Source organism: Theropithecus gelada, chromosome 1, assembly GCF_003255815.1.
Source record: "Theropithecus gelada isolate Dixy chromosome 1, Tgel_1.0, whole genome shotgun sequence".
NCBI classification, from domain to species: domain Eukaryota; kingdom Metazoa; phylum Chordata; class Mammalia; order Primates; family Cercopithecidae; genus Theropithecus; species Theropithecus gelada.
In genome coordinates, this window is record NC_037668.1 from 69,943,028 (window position 1) to 69,969,037 (window position 26,010).

Genomic DNA, 26,010 nt, shown 5'->3' on the forward strand with positions numbered 1-26,010 from the left:
AAGGGTCTTGCTCTGTTGCTCAGGCTGGAGTGCAGTGGCACAATCATGACTCACTGCAACCTCAAACTCCTGGGCTCATGCAATCCTCTGGCCTCAGCCTCTCCAGTAGCTGGGACTAGAGGCAAATGCCACCACACCCAGTTTTCTTTCTTTCTTTCTTTTTTTTTGGTAGAAATGGAGAGGTAGGTCTTACCCTGATGCCCAGGACTCTCGAAGTGCTGCATTACAGGCATGATCTACTGCTAAAAAACTACCTAAGATACGTGTTCCTTCTTCTACTCCTTGACACGTTTCCTTGGAATAGTTTAATTGCTTGCAAGCCCAAATTTAAAAGCAAAATGCAAAAAGGTCAGGAAACTGGCCAAGCACAGGTGGCTCACACCTTAATACTAGCACTTTGGGGGGCCAAGGCAAGAGAACTACTTGAGCCCAGGAGTTTGAGACCAGCCTGGGAAATGTAGCAAGACCCGGTCTCGAAGAAGAAGAAAGAAGAAGGAAGAAGAGAAGAAGGAAGAAGAGAAGAAGGGAGAAGAAGGAAGAAGGGAGAAGAAGGGAGAAGAAGGGAGAAGGAGGAAGGAGAAGGGAGAAGAAGGAAGGAGAAGGGAGAAGGAAGGAAGGAGAAGGGAGAAGAAGGAAGGAGAAGGGAGAAGAAGGAAGGAGAAGGGAGAAGAAGGAAGGAGAAGGGAGAAGAAGGAAGGAGAAGGGAGAAGAAGGGAGGAGAAGGGAGAAGAAGGGAGGAGAAGGAAGGAGAAGGGAGGAGAAGGAAGGAGAAGGGAGGAGAAGGAAGGAGAAGGGAGGAGAAGGGAGGAGAAGGGAGGAGAAGGAAGGAGAAGGGAGGAGAAGGACGGAGAAGGGAGGAGAAGGAAGGAGAAGGGAGGAGAAGGGAGGAGAAGGGAGAAGAAGGAAGGAGAAGGAAGGAGAAGGGAGAAGAAGGAAGGAGAAGGGAGAAGAAGGGAGAAGAAGGGAGAAGGGAGGGGGGGAGGAGGAGGAGGAGGAGGATATAAAAAGTTGAAAAGTAAGGAATTACTGTCTTTCTTGGATTCTATGCTCGGTCAGCCATACTGACCTGTCTTGCACTTTGAGGGCATTCCTTTTTACGACCAGTTTTTCACCTTCCAAATCCCACTAATCTGTCCTATTTCAGTTCATCCATCAGGCCTCCAATTAATATCACTTCTTCAAAAAAACCTTCCCTGATTCTTAGATTGTTATGCCTCTCTGCTACATGGCCCTATAGTTCTCAAAGACCCTTATCTTACTGTGACCACATAATTTATTATCCACATGCTATCTGGAGAATGAACATGGAACTAGTAGTTACGCTGAGACAATAAGCAACACCAGGAATGTACATTCATCCTACCTTATCAGTTTATCTTCCTGCTTGAGTAAGAGTTTCATGAGGAGAGGGTATGACTGTCTTGTTTACCAACTGTTCCCCTCAACACTTAACTCAGTGCTTAGAATACAAAAGGTGTGGTCTGATAAGCATTAATTTTTATAAAGAAAATTAACTTCAAAAAGGAAAATCTTATCCAGACAAAATTAACTACTGTGTTCCCACTCAAATCCTAATACTATTCTACCCCATACCTTTAATAAAGACCTCTTATCTTGTGTTTACTCATATCTTTCTCTCTCTAAACTTCCTCCCCTCAATCAGAATACAAACCTCATGAGGACAGGATGTAGGTTTTGTGTTTTGCTCATTGATGTTTTCTCAGGATCTAGAACAATACTTTTCATGATAGACACTTAATCCTCATTTATACAGATGTACCCTGAATGGTATCCTTTCTACTTTGCTCTGCCTGTCTCCACCTGAAAGCTAAGCCACATAACCTATGAAGTCTCCTCAGACAATACTAATAAGAAATAATCCCTACTTCCTGTGCACACAATAGTTTATCTTTCTTAAAATACCTTCTATAGTTTACCCTTGTCCTAAAATTATGTGTCTTATGTCTTATTCTTCTTGGTATGTGCCACAGTACCCTAGTACAATGCCTGGCATACAGTATCTACAAAATAAAGATCTGTCAAACTGATAAAATGACACTACAAATAATTACAGGTATATACAGCATTCAGAAAGCATGCTAGTTTTCTAAAGAACCTTCTCATTCATGTATATATCCCTAGCTCAGGCCATTACCATTGCAACAACATCTGTATCTACTCAGCACCTTCCTCTTGCAATGGGTTATTCTGTGAAGAGTACATACCTTAACTGTTTTGATTCACTTCTCAACACTATGGGCTTTCAAATCAAAGTAAAAGTCCTGATCTCATACCTTTAGGTTATCTACCCAAATCTGTCTACTCTTTATATAAATATCCACATTCTAGCCTAAGTTCTTCACAATAATTTAAAGGGTCTTCAATTATGCCCACCTGTACTTTTTACTTACTAGTCAATCATGCTGTGTCTCCAAGTGGAACATCCTTTAGCATTTTCTACACAAAAACAGCTCCACTTTCGCACCAAAATTATTAGTCTCAAAGTCTCATTCCTCTTCCTTAGAGGCCTTCCCAGGCAGCATTATATATTTTGAGTCACTTCAGTTGGTCTACCAAATTCATTACTTAATATTTGCTCTGTCATTTATAATCACATTTATGTTACTCAATTATATATGTTTGAATTAATGTAGGGAATTCTGCTTTAAATCAAGGATGATGAGCTCACAACATAATACGCATCTGTAAAAAGAATTCTGATCCAGTGTTGTAGTCTTCAGCATAGCAAATACTAGTGGAAGAATAATGTAGTTGTAGACAGCACAGACTGTGAAGGCAAGACTATCTGAGTTCAAATTCTGGCTTTGGTATTTTTTAGTACCTTGGATAACTCACTTAACATCCATGTTCATCAGCTTCATCAGAGTTATTTTAAAAATTACATGAGTTAATACATATAAAATCCTTTAAAAAGCATTTGGCAAATAAATTCAGCATAATCTTCTATTGTTTTGACTTTTAGCCTCTCACTTATAGCTAAGAATACTAAAGTGCAAAAAATTTAACAACTTGCCAAAAGTCCCAGGAACTAGTAAGTTGTAAAGTCAGAAAAGAAACATGAGATTCCTACTAGAGGAGTCTGTCTCACCATTTTATTCAATATCTTCTCAATAAATTGAAATTTTATTCAATTTGTTTAAGGTCTTCGGGACCATTATATGATTAAAAAATTATAAGAAGAAATAAATTTTTAAAAGGAAAAGGAGATTTATAAACTAACTCATGGATTAAGAAAAGAAGCAAGAAATATAATAATAATAGAAGAGAGAGCACAGGCTTATGCTCATGTAAATGGAGGGGACAGGTAAGTATTCCAGAGAACTGGGTTAAGCATATTATGATGGAGCCAGCCTGGCCAACATGGTGAAACCTCATCTCTACTAAAAATACAAAAATTAGTTGGGCATGGTGGTGCACGCCTGTAATCTCAGCTACTCAGAAGGGCTGAGGCAGGAGAATCACTTGAACCCAGGAGGCGGAGGCTGCAGTGAGCCAAGATTGCGCCACTGCACTCCAGCTTGGGTGACAGAGTGAGACTCTGTCTCAAAAGAATAAATAAATAAATAAATAAAATAATAAAGAAAAAATATTATTAGGATGGAGGTAACTGTCAGCTTTATTTTCCATTTAAGACATAATGATGTCCTTGCTTGCATTAAAATCACTTATCTTTAGCAGTTCAGAAAGTCTTTTTTCAGCCAGGTGCAGTGGCTCACATCTATAATCCCAGCACTTTGGGAGGCTGAAGTAGGTGGACTGCTTGAGCCCAGGAAATTGAGACCAGCCTGGGCAACAGGGCAAGACCCCATCTCTACAAAAAAATTTAAAAGTAGCTGGGCATGGTGGTAGTCCCAGCTACTCAGGAGGCTGCGGTAGGAGGATCAACCTGGGCCCAGGAAGTGGAGGCAGCAGTGAGCCAGCCATGATGGTACCACTGCACTCTAGCCTGGGTGACAGAGTGAAACCCAGTCTCCAAAAGAGCAAAAAAAAATAAAAAAAAAAAAAAAATAAAAAAAGGAAAGAAAGCCTTCTTTCTCTGTTCCATCAAAAGCTCATCACTTCAAAATTAAAAATGTGTGAAATCGTTTTATTTTTTCACATAGAATTTCAATGTTTACATATGGACAAAGAAATCACAAATTTCGAAATTTAGTAAGGAACTTAGAGGGGCATCAATGTATTTACCATCTACATTTAACTTTTATCCTTTAAATGTCTGAAGGTCATGTTCAGGACCATCACTATTTGCCCTAGGCATTTCCTTAGATAAAAACCCAATGGTTACTTAAAATATACACTCTGTCCTAACAAAAATACTATATATTATATAACCTCTCACCTCCCATTCTAAAAAAAACTCTAAAGGAAAAATACAGGTAATTCAGTTTATCAGGGCAGGAAATTATGTTTCGTAAGAACACTATATTTTAGATATTTGTTAAACAATATCTGTCCCCCTAATTATATGCCCTTTGCTTATAGCCAACCTCTTTGTATGCTCCTACAGGGGCAACCAATACCCAGCTTAGGCCAAAATGAATATCAGCATTAGTAATCGAAAGACCCTTGTATGGTTATGAATATTTTGTGAAAATATACCACAAAAGTAAATTTCTGAGTATTTTACATTTTAAAGTGATGATCAAAAAACAGTAGAAAATGAATACAGAAAATATATGTCCGAAATGTACATTCAATAACACATGCTTTTGTAACCTGAATCTGTATTTCTTTAGGCCTCCACTATAAACTGCATATAGTCTCAGAAAAAAAAGGAAGACTCTCAAAAATAGAGAGGGATTGCTTTAAGAAAATAAAACAAGGTAAAGAGAAAAAAGGCAAGCTTAATATCCAAAAGAAATGCACAGTTGTTAACCCAATTCCAACTTCCAAAAATAACTGAAATTCCAGGAACTTCAGAAGAAAAAAGCAAACAGAGAAGACCACACTTCTTCAGCTCTTCAAACAATCTTTTCCAAATTGTTTAACAATGCTATGTGTTTTTTAAAATGTGGATTTTTCTCCCCTTCCTTCAAATTCTGGCAACAGCTGCTAAATGTTTTATACTCCACATATTCATATAATTTCCATGAATTAAGCCTACTTTAAAAGGCAAAGGCTAGGTATAAGCTGAGAGGAGTGCTTTCAAAAAAAAAAAAAAAAAGGCAAAGGCAGGAGAGCAGAAACTGATGTTCATTCCTTCTCAAATGATAACATACTGAGCTTATCAACATCTCGTAAAATTGTCTAGCTCTGGCCGGGCGCGGTGGGTCACGCTTGTAGTCCCAGCACTCTGAGAGGCCAAGGTGGGTGGATCACCTGAGGTCAGGAGTTCGAAACCAGCCTGGCCAACAGGCAAAACCCTGTCTCTACTAAAAATATAAAAAAGCCAGGCACGGTCGGTGCCTGTAATCCCAGCTACTTGGGAGGCTGAGTCAGGAGAATGGCTTGAACACAGGAGGTGGGGGTTGCAGAGAGTTGAGATCGCGTCACTGCACTCCAGCCTGGGCGACAGAGCGAGACTCCATCTCAAAAAAAAAAAAAAAAAAAATTGTCTAGTTCTGTTACCAGAAGACCATGTCACCAATACTAAACTTTAACTTCTTAAACTCTGGTTTGTGTAAAGTCAAAAGTTGTTCTGGCCAAATAATTCATTTTATATATCCCGATAACTGGCTTACTGAATTCCCTCTGCTGAATCCAATAAATTCTCCTTACTAAATCTCACTGCTGTTATACCTCATGGACTCATGTGATCCCAATCTAATCACAGTTTGAGATCTTTATCTTTGAGGCTCAAAAGTTTTAACCCTTTACCAGGAATGGGCATACAACAAATTTATTTGACCAAGCATTTACTCAGTTTCTTTCATCTTATCCTATTCTCTTTGCCCTGATTTGTGCTGCAAACATTTACTAGTATCTATTATAAGCTGTGAAAAATGGTAACACAGAAGATACAAATGTAAGGTATTTTCTCTGCCCTTAAGGGGCGCATATTCCAGTAGAGGAGACAAATACAAAAACAAATAATTTCTACAAAGTGTGAGAAATTCTATAAAAGAGTTTTATAAAAATTCTAGAACACAAATGGAAGAGAGTAAGGGAAGCTTCACAAAGCAGTTAACATTTGAAATGGGTCTTGAAGAACAGTAAGGTAGGATGGATACGTGTTTGTATGTATTAGCTGAGATGCTAGAAATGTAGAAAGGATGAGGAAAGCTGATGGCAGTCAAAGTGCTGACTAAAAATATGTTAAAATAGACAACTTAGGATATTAACTATAGTTCCTTTTTTGTTTCACTCTTGCAAACTAATTTTAACCATTAATTCACAAGTAAGAATTATCTTACAAGCAATACACACACACACAACTTAGAAATGTTGTGTACAAAGTGACTATTAAATGGACAGAACCAGGAAAAGGTATTTTGAGGACAATGGGGAAAATTCAATGCAACCAAACTGATCCTCTATAATAGAAGGGAATAGCTGTGTTACATAAAACTATTCCTAAATGTTGTAGATGCAGAGAAAAGAATACCAAACTAAAACTCAAGAAAGCTAGATTCAAGTCTCAAACAACAGCTGCACCCTAATTATGACAAAACCTTTTGCTTAAGTCCTAAACTGCCCCTCAGAGTTAAGATCAAATAAAATGAGTCTGAAAAGTGTTCTGAAAAATGTAAAATGCTACACAAATAAAATCTTACTTTCATTATAGTTACATGCGCTACATTGGAAAAGAACTTTCAAAATCTGTATTTCAGACATATTCAATGCATTATACTAAATTTATGACAAAGAGCCTTTACCCGTTCTACAGATCGTGCCCTCTTCTTTGGCCGAGTAGGCAGCGCATCTTCCTTCGGATTGGTGTCTATTGCCCAATAGGACCCCTAGAGGTAAAGAAATTATATTAACAGTATAGTACAGCAACCCTATGATATTAAAATGGATTTTTATAATCCTTTGCATCAAAAGCAAACATTCTGCAAATACAATGGAAAAACAGCATAAGAAACACTTGTTTTGAACTGAGAAAAAGATTATATAAGAAAATATATCCACATATAATTACATTATTAAAAGAAAACATTCATAAGCTGAAGAATCCAAATCTAAGAACTTCTGCCACACCAAAATTTAGAAAGAAAATGATCAACAAAACACATTTTTAATATACAGTGATTCTCAACTGAACAGATGTTAATTATATGACATTAAAAGAATTTAATGTATAAAGATACTATAGTTTCTATATCCTGGGACCTCACAAATCTACATGGTTAGTGAAACATTTTTAAAGACAAACTGCTTGAAAACATTTTATATAGTAAGTGTTCCTAAGAAGCAAAGATACGTGCATAAATTTTTTACTGCTTACTCTGTCATGACTTAACTATTCCCTCTTACTTTTTGATACAAGTTATCACAGCATTCATTTGAAAATATGTATGGAGCACCTACTGTGTTTCAGGCACTCAGAAACTGTAACTCTCCAAAAAAACAAAAAAACAAAACAAAAAAAACAAAAACACTTTGGAAAAGCATAGATCCATAGATACAGTTTGCAAACATTATACAAACAAGAATAGCAAAACACAGAAAGATAAAGTGGCTTTCCCATTCAAAGTTGTGAGAACCAGGAACAAAGACAAACAGAAACAAAGTTGGATTTTTAGCTTTTTTTCCTTCAATTATCCTGCCTCTATACACACAATTGGGGGAGGAAAGCATGAAAGAAGGGAGTTCAAGAAAGGGAAAGAGGGAAAGGAGGAAGATATGCATTTCAGAAACAGAAACACAATGTACATCCTAGTTTTACAATTAATCCCAGTGACCATATCCAAATTTAGTCTTCATCTCTACTATCTCATTAATCTTCCTAGGCTGTTTTTTAAGGCAACATTTGACAATGACGGGAAATACAACTCTCACCTATCAATCCTCACACTTTATGCCCAACATGAATCATCTCCTTATACTTTCTTGAACATACCATGTTGTTTATCTGTCCTGTCCTACATGCTGACCTCACTACTTTAATGCCCACCATACCAATGACAAACTCATATTCCACCTTCAAATTTTATCTCATATTATCCAAAGGAATCCTCCTTTGATCTTCCTGCCATACCCAAGAATTCATCACTCTCTCCCTCTGCAAGATCTCTATACTTTTTACACATATAGACCATTGTTTGCAATTAACATTCAATTCTGTTTACAGGTCTGTATCCCCTTCTAGGCTATATACATGTATTCCTTAAGGGTAGGGACTATTTTACTTGTTTCTATATCCACAGTGCCAGGCACAATGTCAGACACAAAGCAAGTACTCAATTAACATCTGTTGAAATGAGAAGGGGAAAAAAGCTGTTTAACAAACTGCACCAAGAATATCAGTGTACTGGGTGTTACTATGTACATGCCAGTGTACACTGTTGGTGTACAAGGTAGGTGTCTATGTCTCGGATCCTGGTCGATGCAGGTACCGGAGCTTAACACTCATTTCATCACCCAGCCACTGCTGGGGTATTTCTATGTTATCTTTTCAAAAGAGTCACTACATTTCAGCTAAGAGTCTACCAGACCTGGTAAGAATCTGCTAGGTAGGACCTATGAACTTGCCAAGAACCCTGTAAAATGCAGATGCTACAAAAAGCACTAAAAATGGGAAAACAATGATTTTGGGAAAACAATGATTTAGGTTTGGCTAGCAAGTTTCAAAATAAATGCAATGGGGAAAAATTTTACACTGAGTTCTTATAAAAATTAAAAATAAAGTAGGAGAGAAAATACCAAAATTCACTGGACAACAGTTTAAAAACCACTTTTCATAGAAATGATAAACTCCAGCGTTTACTTTTGTTTTGGATGGGTGTGTATATGTGTATTAATCTGGGGAAACCATTCAATGTCCAAACTACACTGATTTTTTAGTAAACGTTTCAATAAATTACAAAAACAAATAGGTATCTCTTCTTCCACACAAAATACGAATGGTTGTGGCTTGTCACAAATAAATCAACAAAAGGGAAAAAACTTGCCCATAGCCTATTACTATCCACTAGGTATTCATAAAATCCTGAACGCCTAAATGCAAATTCTAATAATTAAAGATTCACAAAAGTAATTGTGAAATCTTCCACCAAATAGTTCAGGCTAACAAAGTATTTGAGCCTGACCTCTGAAATCACAGGTTTGAATAAAGAGACCTTAAAATTCCTCTTCACATAGCAAAACCATAGTGAGATAACACTTTATACCCACTAGGATGTCTATGATGAAAAAAAAAAAAAAAACCCAGAAAATAGCAAGTACAGGCTAAGTATCCCTTATCCAAATATCCAAAATGCTTGAAATCAGAAATCTTTTGGATTTCAGATTTTTTCAGATTTTGGAATACCTGCATATAACTAACGAGATATCTTGGGGATGGGACTCAAGTCTAAAGCTCAAAATTGATTTATGTTTCATATAAACTCTTATACACATAGTTTGAAGGTAATTTTTTGTAATCATTTTAATAATTTTGTGCATGAAAACAAAATTTTAACTGTAATCCATCATACGAGGTGAGGCATGGAATTTTCCACTAGTGGCATTATGTTGGTGCTCAATAAGTATTAGATTTTATAGCATTTGTATTTCAAATTTTCAGATTAAGAATGCTCAACCTGTATTGGCAAGCACGTAGAGAAACTGAAACTCTTATGCACTGCTGACAGAAATGTGTAAAGGTGTAACCACTGTAGAAAATATGGCAATTCCTTAAAAAATTACATGGAATTACCAAATGATCCAGCAATTCCACTTCTGGATATATATCCAAAAGATACGAAAGTAGAAAGTCAAGTATTTACACACCCATGTTCATAGTAATATTACTCACAACAGCCAAAAGGTAAAGCAGCCCAAGTGTGCATTGAAGGATAAATGGATAAACAAATACACCACATACATCCAATAGAGTATTATTCAGCCTTAAAAAGGAGGGATATTCTAGCCGGGGGCGGTGGCTCACACCTGTAATCCCAACACTTTGGGAGGTCGAGGAGACAGATTATGAGGTCAGGAGATCAAGACCATCCTGGCTAACACAGTGAAACCCCGTCTCTACTTAAAAAAAAACAAAAAACAAAAAATTAGCCAGGTGGCAGGCACCTGTAGTCCCAGCTACTCGGGAGGCTGAGGCAGGAGAATGGCAAGAACCCAGAAGGCGGAGCTTGCAGTGAGCCCAGATAACACCACTGCACTCCAGCCAGGGCAACAGAGTGAGACTGTCTCCAAAAAAACAAAAGAGATACTCTGACATATAAGCCAGTCACAGAAGTACAAATATTGTATGATTCCACTTATAAGTAGTAAAATTCCTAGAGACAAAGAGTAGAATGATGGTTGGTAGGGGATGAGGGGAAAGGAATATAGGCACTTATTGTTTAATGAGTAAAGAATTTGCCGGGCGCAGTGGCTCACGCCTGTAATCCCAGCACTTTGGGAGGTCGAGACGGGAGGATCACAAGGTCAGGAGATCGACACCATCCTGGCTAACACTGTGAAACCCTGTCTCTACTAAAAATACAAAAAAAAAAAAAAAGTAGCCGGGCGTGGTGGCGGGCGCCTGTAGTCCCAGCTACATGGGAGGCTGAGGCAGAAGAATGGCATGAACCCGGGGGACGGAGCTTGCAGTGAGCCGACATCGCGCCACTGCACTCCAGCCTGGGCGACAGAGCGAGACTCCGTCTCAAAAAAAAAAAAAAAAATTTAAGTGGGAAGATGAAAAGGTTCTCGAGATGGATGGTAGTGATGACTGCACAACAATGTGAATGAACTTAATATTACTGAACTGTATACCTAAAATGATTCAAATGGTAAGAATTATGTTATGTATATTTTACCACCAAAAAAGTACCTCTCAGCCTTTTCTTTTCTTTTTTTCTAAACACAGTGGCACGATCATGGCATAATGCAGCCTTGACCTCCCAAGTTCAAGTGATCCCAAGCCTCACAAGTAGCTGAGACCACAGGTACACTCCACCTCCACGCCTGGTTTTTTGTTTGTTTGTTTGTTTTGAGACAGAGTCTCACTCCTTTGTTGGCCAGGCTGGAGTGCAGTGGCGCAATCTCAGCTCACTGCAACCTCCGCCGCCTGGGGTCAGGCAAGTCTCCTGCCTTAGCCTCCCAGGTAGCTGGGATCGTAGGCGCCCACCGTCACGCCCAGATAATTTTTGTATTTTCAGTTGAGACGGGGTTTCACCATGTTGGCCAGGCTGATTTCAAACTCCTGACCTCAGGTGATCTGCCTCCCAAGTGCTGGGATTACAGGTGTGAGCCACTGCACCTTGCCTAGTTTTCTGATTTTTTGTAGAAATGGGGTCTTGTCATGTTGCCCCGGTTAGTCTCAAACTCTTGGGCTCAAGTGATCCTCCTGCCTTGGGCACCCCAAAATGCTGGGGTTACAGGTGAGCCACCACACCGGGCCATCTAAGAAGCGTTACCTTTGCTCTTCCTTGTTAGACAATATAGAAATCTCACAAAAACTGAACTGACATTTTAGATAGCCAATCAACAAACACAGGCTCAGTTCAATTTTCTCCCAGAGTAGGGTCTATACCACTAGGCTCATGTGGAGCAAGTAGGAAACAGGAGGTTTTTGTTTAAGTGGGTTTTTTTGTTTTTTTGGGCAGGGAAAAGGGTGTTGAGGCAAGGTCTTGTTCTGGTGCCAACAATGGAACACAGTGGCACACAATCATAGATCACTGCAACTTCACACTCCTGGGCTTAATCAACACTCCTTCCTCAGTCTCCTGAGTAGGTAGGACTATAAGTGCCTGCCACCAGGCCCAGCTAACATTTTTCTTTATCTTTTTGTAGAGACAGGGTCTTACTATGTTGCCAAAGCTAGTCTTGAACTTCTGGTCTATAAGGATCTTTCCACCTAGGCATCCCAAGCACTAGGATTACAGGCATGAGCCATCACACTCAATCTAGTTTTATTTTTAAATCAACTTTGCTGAAGTATATTTAAATAAAAATAAAATGCACCCATTTTAAGTGTGCAATTTAAGAAAGTTTGACAATTGTATACATTCATGTAACTAACACTAAAAATACAGAACCCTAAAAATCTCCTTTGCGTGACTCAGGAAGCAATTCCCTTTCCTTCGCCTTCTCTCATCCTACACAACCACTGATTCCTATCATTGTGTATTTTCTAGCATTTCATACAAGTGAACTCAAACTGTCAAACTATTTTCCACTCTCAACAGCAGGGTATGACAATACAGCTGTTCCCTTCTTGCCAACACTTGGTATTTTAAGTCTTTTCAATTATACTCTCTCTACTGATGTGTGGTTGTGCCTCAGTGATTTTCAAGTGCATTTCTCTAACAAATAAAGATGTTGTACATCTTTGCACGTACTTATTTGCCACCCATATATTATCCTTTGTAAAGTGTCTATTCATATCTTTTGCCCATGTTTTATTTGGATTATAAGAATATAGGCTATTTCTGTTATGAGACTTTTTAATATTCCGAATAACAAGTCATTTCTATGTGAATATGTACTGTGAGTATTCCCTCACAATCTGTGGTTATCTGTTTTCATAATGGAACCTTGTAAGGAGCAAAAAGCTTTTCATTCAATAAAGTCCAATCTATCAAATTTTCATTTTATGGTATGTGATTTATATGTTTTTCTTTAATTTGCCTACTCCAAGATAGCAAATATATTCTCCACTGTTTTCTTCTAGAAGTTTTATAGTCTTAACTTCCATGTTTAGGTCTCTGGTATACCTAGAGTTAATTTTCTGTATAAGTGTGTGATAAGGAGCAATATTAATTTTTTGTCCACTCAGATATACAGCATAATTTCTTTAAAATATTGTAACATTTCCCTACTGAATTACATCAGTACCTCTATCAAAACACACACACACACGACAGTCTATTTCTAAACTCTATTCTATTGATCTACATGTCTATCCTTATGCCAATACCATTTTTTATTTTTTTATTTTTTGAGACGGGAGTCACTCTGTCACCCAGGCTGCAATGGATGGAGTGCCATCATCTCACTCACTGCAACCTCCACCTCCCAGAGTCAAGCAATTCTCCCACCTCAGTCTCCCAAGTAGCTGGGAATACAGGTGTGTACCACCATGCCCAGCTAATTTTTCTATATTTTTAGTAGAGATGGGATTTCGCCACGTTGGCCAGGCTGGTCTCAAATTCCTGACCTCAAGTGATCTGCCCACCTCAGTCTCCCAAAGTGCTGTAATTACAGTGTGAGCCACCATGCCCAGCCGCCAATACCATTTTGTCTTAATTATTGTTAACTGTATAAAAATTAGAAATCAGGCAGTATATATCCTAAAACTTTGGTTCCCCACCACCACCACCACAAGCTGACCTGTGGGCTGGCAGTGGCTCGCCCAACTTTATTTTTTTCCAAAATTATTTTGCCTATTTTAGGCCCTTTGCATTTCCACATAAATAAGAGGACCAGAATGCCAATTTCTAAAAATGAAGCCTATGAGGATTTTTTTTTCCCCTTTTTTAGCGAGGGTCTCCGTCACCCTGGCTGGAGTGTAGTGGCATAATCATGGCTCCCTGCAGCCTCATCCTCCAGGCCCAAGAGATCCTCCCACCTCAGGCTCCCAAGTAGCTGGGACCATAGGCACGCACGACCACACCTAGCAAATTCGTCTTCTTTTTTGTATGTTGCCCAGGCTGGTCTTGAACTCCTGGACTCAAGCGATCTTCCTGTCTCAGCCTCCCAAAGCACTGGAATTACAGCTGTGAGCCACCGCACCCAGCCTAAGATTTTTTTTTTACTGAGTTTACATTAACTCTATAAATCTACCTGGGGAGGAATGGCATCTAACATTGAGTCTTCCACTCCACAAACATACTATACATGTCTCCATTCATGCAGATCTGCCCTTAGTTCTCTTGGTAATGTTTTGCAGTTTTCAGTGAACAGGTCCACATATATTTTGTTAAAATGTATCCCTACAGTATTTCATTATCTTGCTTTTGTTAACTTCATTTTTCAAGCATTCCTTCCTTGTAGCTTGTACCCTTGCTAAACTCACATATTATTTCTAATAGTTTTTTCCACAGATTCCTTAGGATCTAATGTTTGCAAATAAAGACAGGCTTACTTATCCTTTTTCAATCTGGATGCCTTTTCTTTCTTTTTCTTGCCTTACTCCATTGGCTAGGACCTCTAATAGAATTTTGAATAAAAGTGGTTGAATGTAAACACCTTGCTTTGTTCTCAATCGCAGAGTAAAATATAAACTGTAGGTTTTTCATAAATGCTTCTAATTAAGTTAAGGAAATTCTCTCTTTATTGGTAGTTTGCTGGATAAGTGTTAACCTTTGTCAAATATTTTTTCTACACCTGACATGGTATGATTTTTTAGCTATCTTCTACTCACTTGATGAGTTACTTAAATATCCCTGGTTTTAAAGGTATGTGTACCAAAATGGACAACATCTTTTGAATGTAACTAACTACCCATCAACTGTCACACATAAAACTAAAACAAACATACCTATCTTGTAAATATTGAGTCCAGATTTCAAATACAATTCTAATAGATTCTAGAGCATTATTACTCTGGCTTTTGTACTTACCTTACGAAGTACTTGATAGCCTACAATTTTGTTGAAGGATAGTCATCTCTGCTCCACAATTGCAAAAAAATTCTCCTATTTAGATCTATAAATTCCAAGTAGAATGATGAATCCAATCAACTATTTCTTTTTTTATCATCTATTTCCTTGCAAGCTAAATGAAAACACAAATCTTTTGGGGTTAGCCAAATTACTTTTCCTAGGCATAACTCTCTTTAGTAATTGTTCTCTGCAATAATTATATAAAAGTTGTAGTGGATGATTTTAAAGGTCCTTTTCTGCCCTTAAGATTTAGGATTTGCCAAATATTTGTGTGCTTGTTCTTTCATAGAAACTGTAGGAGGTAAGAAAGAATAATAATATCTTAAGATTAATACAAAATAATATAAGGTCAGATATTGGAGGAGGGAATACTTTCATATATATTTTGTTAAACCCTCAATATACTACTTGGGTCCATTGAACTAAATTTAGGTTTTTTGTTTGTTTTTATAGAGGTAGGGTCTTGCTCATCAGCTTTTTAAAGACATCATGTGTTCACAGATGGAAGGCTTAATGTTAAGATGGCAACACTCCCCAAATCAATGTATAGATTCAATGTAAGTTCTATCAAAATCCCAGCTGGTTTTTTTTGCAGATATTGACAAGATAATCCTAAAATATATATTGTAATGTCAAGGAACCCAGAATAGCCAACATAATCTTGAAAAAGAAGAACTTGGAGGAGAGGATTCACATTCTCAGACTTCAAAACTTATTATAAAGTTGTAGTAATCAGGACAGTGTGATGCTGGCATAGGAGCAGACATACAGATCAGTGGAACTGATACGACAGTCTAGAAGTAAATCCATGTATTTATACATTTATGGTCAAATTGTTTTCCAAACTACCAAGACAATTCAACAGTGAAACCGTCTTTTTAACAATTAGTGCCAGGAAAATGGTCCACATGTAAAAGAATGAAACTGGGTCTCCTAACTCACACCACATGTAAAAATTAATCAAAATGGATCAAAGATCTAAATGGAAGGGATAAAACTGTGAAACTTTTAGAAAAGATAAATGTAAATCTTTGTAACCTTGGATTAGGAAATCTTTTCTTAGCTATGACATCAAAAGTGCAACCAACCCAAAGAAAATTGAACAATTCACCAAAATTATAAATTTGTTTTGTCAAAAGACACTATTAAGAAAGTGAAAACAGATCTGGTACTTGCCTCCTGCACTTAGGAAAACCAAATAGCAAGCAGATAATCACATTTCAAACATAGCATCTAAGAGAGAACACTAGAATTTAACAAAGAAGTAACAAGAAACACCCGAGGCAGGGAAGGAGGCGGCGAGGGAAGCAGGCGACCAGCTTACCTGGAATCCTGGAGAGGCTGCCCACTGAGGGAAAAGGATAAGTGAGTGATTCCCAGAGGTCCACATTTTTATTATGAATGTTTGTAACCCTAACCACAGGAGAATCCCTATGAGGGCCCTGAGACTAGCATAGGGAGGTTCCTGACAACTCCACCAGGGGCTGAAGCACACACTCTCTGAAGCCTGAGAACTGCCTGCAGCTGCAGCCACCGACAACTCTGCCACCCCTAGCAGCATAGCCACAGCATATTTGTATACACCTTGAGGACAGACTTCCCCAGCCCACCGCAAACACTGCTCCAGCTACTTGAGCACACTGCCAAAGCACCTGGGGATCATCTCCACTCTGCCCACCAAAGCCAGTGCCCAAGTACACCTAAGGACAAGCCACTCTGGCCTGGCACAGCCCCTCCAAGTGCCAATGCATACTGCCTAGGGGACCAGGGACTGCCCCACCCACCATGGCTGGCATCTGTGCATACTTCCTGGGGCCCTGAGGACAAAACCACCCAGCTTGCCACTACCACACCCACCAGTCACCTGTGAGTGATACATGAGGTCTGAGGAATGGCCCTTCCACACATCACAGCCACTGATAACATCAATTCATACCACTTCAGAACCCGAGGGTTGTCCCACCACCATTACTGCCATCACCCACGCTGTCCAGGGGAATGAGGTCACACCAACTGTCCAGCCCACTGCTGCCACTGTCAGTAACCAGCCAAGCTGCCTTGAGGCTGAAGAATGGCCCATTTGGACCCACTAACACCAGAACACTACCCAGGGTCTCAAGGACAGGAACATCCAACCCACCACTACCATCACCAGGGCCCAAGAACTGGCCTACTGAGCAACCTCATCCTTAGCAAAGCCTTGCCACAGCCTCCACTAATGACTATAGCCCAAGTCACTGAGAAAAACACAAAAATCACTGATGCCATTTACAACTGAAGAAATCATATGGAGGCTACACTGCTACATACACTCAGAATCAAAGCTAAAGTGTTCCATGCAACAGACGTCTCATAGATACATCTTCAGGAAAAAGTCTTCCCCTAGGAAAGTCAACCTAAAAAATTGGAAGAAGTAACTGCTACATTAGATGCACAGACATCAACATAAAAACACAAGAAACGTGGGGGGAAAAAAAAAAAAACCTCCAAAGAAACACAGTAATTCTCCAAAAACAGATTACAATGAATATGAAATTTATGAAATACCTGAAAAGAAATTTGAAATAATATTATTAAAGAAGCTCAGTGAGATACAAGAGAACGCAAATAAACAGTACAAAGAAACCAGAAAAACAACTGAGGATATGAATGAGAAATTCACCAGAGACAGGTATCATTAAAAAGAACCAAAAACAGATCCTGGAATGAAAGAATTCAATAAATGAAATTTTAAAAATTCATTTGAGAGCTTCAACAATAGACTAGATCAAACAGAAAGAAGAATCTCAGAACTTGAAGAGAGATCTTTAGAAATAACTCAGTAAGATTTAAAAACAAAAAAAAAGAATGAAAGAGGGCTCTCCTGCCACTACTGCCATCATTCATGCCACACATCCTGCCCAGGGAACCAAGGACACAGCAATCTACCCGGCCCATCACTGCATATGTGACATGTGGGACACCATAAAGGGACCAAAGTAGACAAATTCTGGGTGTTCCAGAAACTGAAGATGAAAGGCATAGAAAGTTTTATTTAACAAAGTAACAGCAGAAAACTTACCAATCTATTATAGCAAGAGATTTAGACATCCAGATACAGGAAGCTCAGAGATCCCCAAATAGACACAACCCAAAAAGATTTTCTTTGTGACACATTATACTTAAACTGGCAAAAGTCAAACACAAAGTTCTAAAAAACCAAGAAAAAGTAGTCTATTATTATAAGAGAACCTTCATCAGACTAACAGTGGATTTCTCAGCAGAAACCTTACAGACCAGGAGAGAATGGGATGATATATTCAAAGTGCTGGAAGAACACAGCATGTAGGTAAAAAATACCATTCCCAGGAAAGTTACCCTGAAGCAAAATAAAGTCTTTCCCAGAAATACAAAAACTGAAGGAATTCATGACCATTAGACAAACCCCACAAAAAAGGGCTTAAGGGAGTCCTACGTCCATGAGCCAAAGGATGGTATCTACCATCAAGAAAACACAGAGAAGTAAAAGAACTCACTGGTAGAACAAACACACAAATGAAGAAGAGAAAAAAACTCAAATGTTACCACTACAGAAAACTACCAAATTGCAATAAGCAACAAGAGAGAAAGGAACACAAGATATAAAACAACCAGAAAATAATTAACAGAATGACAGAAATAAATCCTCACATATCCATTACAACCTTGAATGTAAACAGATTAAATTTTCCACTTAAAAGACATAGACTACCTGAATGGATTTAAACAAAAAACAAAAACCATGACCCAACTATATGCTGCCTACAAGAAACTTGCTTCACCTGTAAAGAAACATGACTGAAAGCAAAGGAATGGAGAAAGATATTCCACACAAACAGTAACCAAGATAAGCAGATATAGTTGCATTAGATAAAACAGACTTTAAGTCAAAAACAACCAAAAGAGACAAAGACAGTCATCATATAATGATAAAGGGACCAATTCACCAAGAAGATATAAAAACTCTAAATATATATGCATCCAACACCAGAGGAACCACATACATAAAACAAGTATCAAACAAAGAAACGTTGGATTTAAACTGTACCCGAACAAAAGGACCTAAAAGACATCTACAGAATATTTTATCCAACAGCTGCAACATACCCATTGTTCCCATCAGTATATGGAATATTCCCCAAGACAGACCATTTGTTAGGTCCCACAAAAGTCTCAAAAACAATTTTAAATCAAAATTATGCCAAGTATAGTCTCAGACGACATGGACTAAAACTAGAAAGTAACAACAAGAGGAACTTTGGAAACTATACAAATAACGGGAAAGTAAACAAAATGCTCCTGAATGACTATTGGGTCAACGAAGAAATTAAGAAGGAAATAAAAAACTTTCTTGAAATAAATGAAAATGAAAACACAACATACCAAAGCCTATAGAATACAGCAAAAGCAGAGCTAAAGGAAAGTTTATAACAATAAATGCCTACATCAAAAAAAAGCAGAAAGATTTCAAATAAACATCTAACAATACACTTCAAGAACCAGAAAAGCAAGAACAAACCAAACACAAAATTAATAGACGAAAAGAAATAATGCAGCCTGGGCAATGGGCTGGTCTCATCTCTAAAAAAATACTTAAAAATTAGCCTAGCATGGTGACATGTGCCTATAGTCCCAGCTACTCAAGAGACTGAGGTGAGAGGTATCCTGTTAGTCCTGGAGTTCATGGCTGCAATGAGCTACGATCATGTCACTTCCCTCCAGACTGGGCAATACAGCAAGACCTTGAATCTAAAAAACTTAAGAAAATAGAAATAATAAAGGTCAGAGCAAAACTAAAGAGGTTTAAAAAATGCAAACTATCAACTAAAATTTGGTCTTTTGAAAACAGTAAGAAAAATCAATACACTGACAGCCACATTAATCAAGAAAAAAAGAGAGAAGACCCAAATAAACAAAATCAGAAACAAAAAAGAAGACGTAACAACTGATATCACAGAAATACAGATCACCAGATGATTATGAACAACTAGATGCTACCAAACTGTAAAACTTAGAGGAAATGAATAAATTCATGGACACATACAAGCTACCAATACTGAATCAGGAAGAAATAGAAAATCTGAACAAACCAGTAACAAGTAACAAGACTGAATCAGTAATAAAAAGTCTTGGCCAGGAGCAGTGGCTCACACCTATAATCCGAGCACTTTGGGAGGCTGAGGCAGGCAGATCACGAGGTCAGGAGTTTGAGACCAGCCTGACCAATATGGTGAAACCCCGCCTCTACTAAAAGTACAAAAATTAGCTGGGCATGGTGTGTGTGCCTGTAATCCCAGCTACTGAGAAGGCTGAGGCAGGAGAATCACTTGAACCCGGGAGGCAGAGGTTGCAGTGAGCTGAGATCGCATCACTGCACTCCAGCCTGACACTCATCTCAAAAAAAAAAAAAAAAAAAAAATATATATATATATATATATATATATATATATATATATGCTCCCAACAAAGAAAAGCCCAAGATTACAAAGACTTCACTGCCGAATTCTGCCAAACTTATAAAGAACTAACCCAATTCCCAAACCGTTCCCAAAAATTAAAGAGGAAGGAATTCTCCTTTACTCATTCTATCGGGCTTGCATTACCCTGATACCAAAACCAAACAAGGACACCACAAAAAAAAGACCTGCAGGCCAATTATCTCTGATGTACACAGACACAAAAATCCTCAAGAAAATACTAGCAAACCAAATCCAACTGCACATCTAAAAGATAATACACCATGCCCAAGTGAGATTTATCCCAGGGATACAAGAATGGTTCAACATAGGCATATGAGTAAACCTAATACATCACATCAACAGAATGAAAGACAAAAATCACATGATCATTTCAACGGATACAGAAAAAGCATTTGAAAAAATTCAACATCATTTCATAAGAATTCTCAAGAAATCAGGCATAAAAGCAGCACACCTCAACATAATAAAGGCCATTTACGACAAACCCACAGCTAATATCATACCAAACTGGGAAAAGCTGGAACTTTTTCCTCTAAAAGCTGGTCAAGACAAAGATGCCCGCTTTCACTACTACTATTCAATATAGTACTGAAGTCCTAGTTAGCACAGTCAGGCAAGAAAAGGAAATAAAAGGCATCTAAACTGGAAAAGAGGAAGGCAAACTGTCCCTCTTTGCACATGACATGATCTTACATCTAGAAAAACCTAAAGACTCCCCCAAAAAACTCAATGGTCCTAGGAAAAGTGAATGTCCATAGGCAGAAGAATGAAACTAGGCTCCTATACCTCACCTTAAACAAAATTCAACTCAAAATGGATTAAAGACCTAAATGAAAGACTCAAAACTAAAAAAAACTACTAGAAGAAACACAGGGGAAATATTTCAGGACATTTGAGTAGATAAAGATTGTATGACTAAGATCTCAAAAGCACAGGCAACAAAACAAAAATAAACAAATGAGATTATATTAAACTAAAAGGCTTCTGCACAGCAAAGTAAATAATCAATGGAGTGAAGAGACAATCTGTTGGGTAGGAGAAAATATTTGCAAACCATTCATGTGACAAGAGGCTAATATTCAGAACATACAAGTGACTCAACTTCAATAATTATTTACATACACATACATACACACACCCATTAAAAAGTGGGCAAAAAAATATGAATGGAATTTCTCATAGGAAGGCATACAAATGGCCAACAGGTATATGAAAAAAATGTTCAACATCAATAATCATTAAGGAAATGCAAATCAAAACCACAAGGTGATATCCTCTTACTGCAGTTAGAATAGCTATGATTAAAAAGACAAAAAATAACAGACACTGAAGAGGATGTGGAAAAAAGGGAGCTCTCATATACTTGTGGTGGGAATGTAAATTAGTACAGTCATTATGGAAAACAGTATGCTGATTTCTAAAAAAAAGAAAGAACTAAAAATAGAACTACCCTATGATGTGGCATTTACCCAAAGGAAAAGAAATCACTATATCAAAGGGATACCTGCAACCCTGTGTTTACTGCAACACTATTCACAAAAGCAAAGATACGGAATCAAACTGAATATCCATCAATGGCTGAATGGGATAAAGAACATACAGTATAGATACATAATGAAATGCTATCATAAAAAAGAATGAAAGCCTGTCATTTGTAGCAACATGGATGGAACTGAAAGAATGTTAAGCCAGGCACAGAAGGACAAATATCACATATTTTCATTCATATGTGGAAGGTAAAAAAGTTAATCTCATGGAGGTAAAGAGCAGAATGATAGTCACCAGAGGATGGGCAGAGTGTAGCAATGTGGGGTGAAAATAAGTTTATTAATGGGTACAAACATACAGTTAGACAGAAGAAATAAGTTTCAAAGTTTCACAGCAGGGTAAACTGGCTATAATTAACAACAATGTATTGTTTATTTCAAAATAAATAGAAGAGAGGACTTGAAGTGTTCCCAATACATTAAAATGATAAATACTTAAGGTGATATATTCCCTAATTACCCTGAGTTGATCATTACACAGTCTATGCCCGTAACAAAATACCACAAGTATCCCATAAAAATGCACAAATAATATGTATCAATTAAAAAGTTTTAAAAAAAATTTAAGAAGGTAAAAAAAAATACAACCACACAATAAAAGGAAATACTTGCAAATTATATAAGCGATACAGGACCTGTATCTAATATACATAAAAAACTCTTACAACTGAGTTATAAGGGAGAAATAATTCCATTTAAAATGGGCACATAATCTAAATAAACATTTCTCCAAAGGAGATGTACAGATGGCCAACAGGCACATCAAAATTTGATCACCATCAATTGCCATTAATCCAATGAAAATCAAAACCATTACAAAATGAGGTATCATTTTATACCCACAAGGACAACCATAATAAAAAAGACACTTAGTAAGTACCACTGGCAAGGATGTGAAAAACTGCAACCCTCATAACTGTGGGAATGTAAACGGTACAACTGCTTTGAAAGACAGTCTGGCTGTTCCACAAAATATTAAACATATGACCCAGCAATTCCACTCCTAAAAAACTGAAAACATACACAAGAGAAATAAAAACACTGAGTCTATCCTAAAGTGTATACACAAATACTCACAGCAGCATTTTTGTTTCAAAGTAGAAACAATCTAAATGTTCAGCTGGATAAAGAGACTAACAACTGTGGTATAGCTATGCAATGGAGTTTCATTCTAGCATAAAAAGGAATTAAGCACTATTACATGTTACAATATGGATGACCCTGAAAACCTTAGGGTAAGTGAAAGAAGCCCAAAATGCCATATATTGTGTAATTATTTTATATGAAATGTCCAAAATAGGTAACATGCCCAGAATAGGCAAATTCACAGAAACAGAAAGTAATGTAGTGGTTGCCAGGAACTTGAGATGGTGGAAATGGTGAGAGACTATTATTAATGGATAGGTTTCTTTTTGGGAGGGATGAAATGAAAATGTCCTGAAATTTGATAGTGATGATTTATAGTAAAACTACTGAATTATATACTTTTAAAAGACAACATTTATAGTATGTAAATTTTATCTCAATAAAAAACTTTTTTTGATCTAAGAGAAAAAGGAATCAACAGGCTCTAATCAAACACAGGGTATGTACAATACAGTCAAAAGACAACTTTCACAAAGCAAAGCCAGTGATATTGTCCAGAAAGAACTCAAGCCTCCTGATTTTTCTTTTCTTTTTTTTTTTTTTTTAATTCCGGGATACATGTGCAGAACGTGCAGGTTTGTTACATACGTATATGTGTGCCATGGTGGTTTACTGCACCTATCAACCCGTCACCTAGGTTTTAAGCCCTGCATACATTAGCTATTTGTCCTGATGTTTTTCCTCTCCTTGCTGCCCGCTGACCCGACAGGCCCCGGTGTGTGTTGTTCCCCTCCCTGTGTCCTTGTGTCCTCATTGTTCAACTCCCACTATGAGTGAGAACATGTGGTATCTGGTTTTCTGTTCCCTGTTAGTTTGCTGAGGATGGTGGCTTCCCACTTCATCCACGTTCTTGCAAAGGACGTGATCTCATTCCTTATTATGGCTGCATAGTATTCCGTGGTGTATATGTACCATATTTTATTTATCATTGATGGGCATTTGGGTTAATTCCATGTCTTTGCTATTGTGAATAGTGCTGCAATAAACATATGTGTGCATATATCTTTATAAGAGAATGATTACAAAGATATGCGGAGTAAAAGAAACATAAATGAGTATATATTTCTTTGGGTATAAGGCTCCTGATTTCTAGCTGATTCCTGGCTCTCCTCTGGACCATGTTTGTCTGTGATAAAAGTTACCTAAAGTAGTCATTAAGAGAAAAATCAAGGAATTCACCTACCTGAAGGTTAAGAACTCAAAAGATCCTCCCAAATTTAAAGTAGATGTGAATCAATGTCAAGAAGTGAAATAAGTTTCCTGGCCCCAACCTACTGATCAAAAATCAAAGTCTGAGTAAAATGAAGCAAAGTGACAATTTCTAGAACATTCAGAGACCAGTCTTAATTTAAAATGGCAAAAAATTTATGTAGAATTTGAAAAGTTCCTTTGAGAATAGAACAGCAACTTCTTAGTTACCTAGGAAAAGACAAACATCACTTTTGAGATAAACATTTATTAGGCATCTACTGTGTATCAGACACTGCTGGGTATGATGGACGTATGAAAATGTCAAAGACCTAATCCTTGTAAATGAAAAACTCACAATTGAAGGAGCTATAATAGTGAAATTCCCCAAGAACCATGGGAGCAAAAAGAAGACAGCAATTAATTTTGAAAAGGTAGAGTAGGTTAAAAAAGGAAAATAAATTCCTTTCCCAGTTATTATACTGAAATGTGAGCTGGGCTTTAAAGGATAAAGAAAATGAAATACTATTTTAGATACCGTGTATCATAAATGCAAGAAAAATAGTAGAGTATAGCTTGAATATAAAATTTAGAAGCACAAAGTCCAACTCTGGACTTGACAATAAGGCCACCGAAGTAGACTTGTGTTTTCACTTATGTGCCAAACCCTAAGGCAGCAATGTAGAAGAAGGTACAGAAAAAGTAAACAGAGACTAGAGGAGACTAGTTGAAAGTGACATAGTATTTCAGGTTATTTATCGTTAAAATCATGTTACTTTTTAAAACATCTTAACTCTTCTAATTATTTTGTTTTCATGTAAAAACCAGGATCTGAAAAGATCAGTGATGACAGAAGGAATCACATGAGGCTGAATTAGGTTCACGGGACTGCTAAACACTATACAGATATGGACAATACTTCATACCCTCTTAAAATAAAACCCCAAAGGGAAGCAGAGTCTCCTATGCATGTTTCATGTACAGGAAATATTAACTAACTGGTCAGGGACCTCACATAAGTCCTAATTCTCTAGCATCAAAGCAACTGCTTGAATCCATTTCACCAATTACCTATGTACATACACAAGAAGGACCAAAGGGAAGTTCTATAATTAAAAAGTACAGTAGGCTGGGCACATGGGAGGCTGAGGTGGGCAGATCACCTGAGGTTGGGAGTTTGAGACCAGCCTGGCCAACATGGAGAAACCCCATCTCTACTAAAAATACAAAATTAGCTGGGCGTGGTGGCACATGCCTGTAACCCCAGCTACTTGGCAGGCTGAGGCAGGAGAACTGCTTGAACCTGGGAGGCAGAGGTTGTGGTGGGCAGAGATTGCGCCATTGCACTCCAGCCTGGGCAACAAGAGCAAAATTCCATCTCAAAAAAAAAAAAAAACAGTCCAGTAATTGAAATAAAAGTTCACCAATAGATTAGACAGAATCAGATTCAGAGATCCTGAAAATAGATCAGTAGAACCTAACTGATCTGAGGAACAAAAAGATAAGAAAAATTAACAGTCTCAAGGACTTGTGAAAAAAATTCAAGTCTCATTATAACTGACCCTAAAAGAAAAAGAAAAAATAGGGCCAAAAGAATTTTTAAAAATAATAACTGAAAATATCCCAAATTTGGAGGAAAGCCTCATCTTGTTGATCCTAGATTAGCAAGCCTAGAATAAATACAAAAACACTACATCAAAGCATATCACAGTCAAACTGCTGAGATCCAAAGAAAAAGAGAAAAATTACTGAAAGCTACCAAAAGTGGCAGGGGTTTGGGGGTGCAACACACATTACATATAGAAGAATAAAAATAAGAAGGACAGCTGACTTTTCATAAAAAATAATGGAGGCCAATGGAACATCTTCAAAATGGAATATATTCAAAACTCTGACAAGTGGGAATACCCTGCAAAC

At 37.6% G+C, this 26,010-nt stretch overlaps 1 protein-coding gene across 2 annotated transcripts in view; it reads right to left on the reverse strand.

The window, feature by feature from the left end:
* Nucleotides 1–26,010, reverse strand: part of FOXJ3 (forkhead box J3) — a 147,968-nt gene that overhangs the window by 40,141 nt on the left and 81,817 nt on the right. For both annotated transcript variants that reach the window (XM_025405848.1, XM_025405843.1), the window contains one exon: nucleotides 6,837–6,920. In XM_025405848.1, the coding sequence (XP_025261633.1) occupies nucleotides 6,837–6,920 (84 nt within the window). The remainder of the gene's footprint in view (nucleotides 1–6,836; nucleotides 6,921–26,010) is intronic.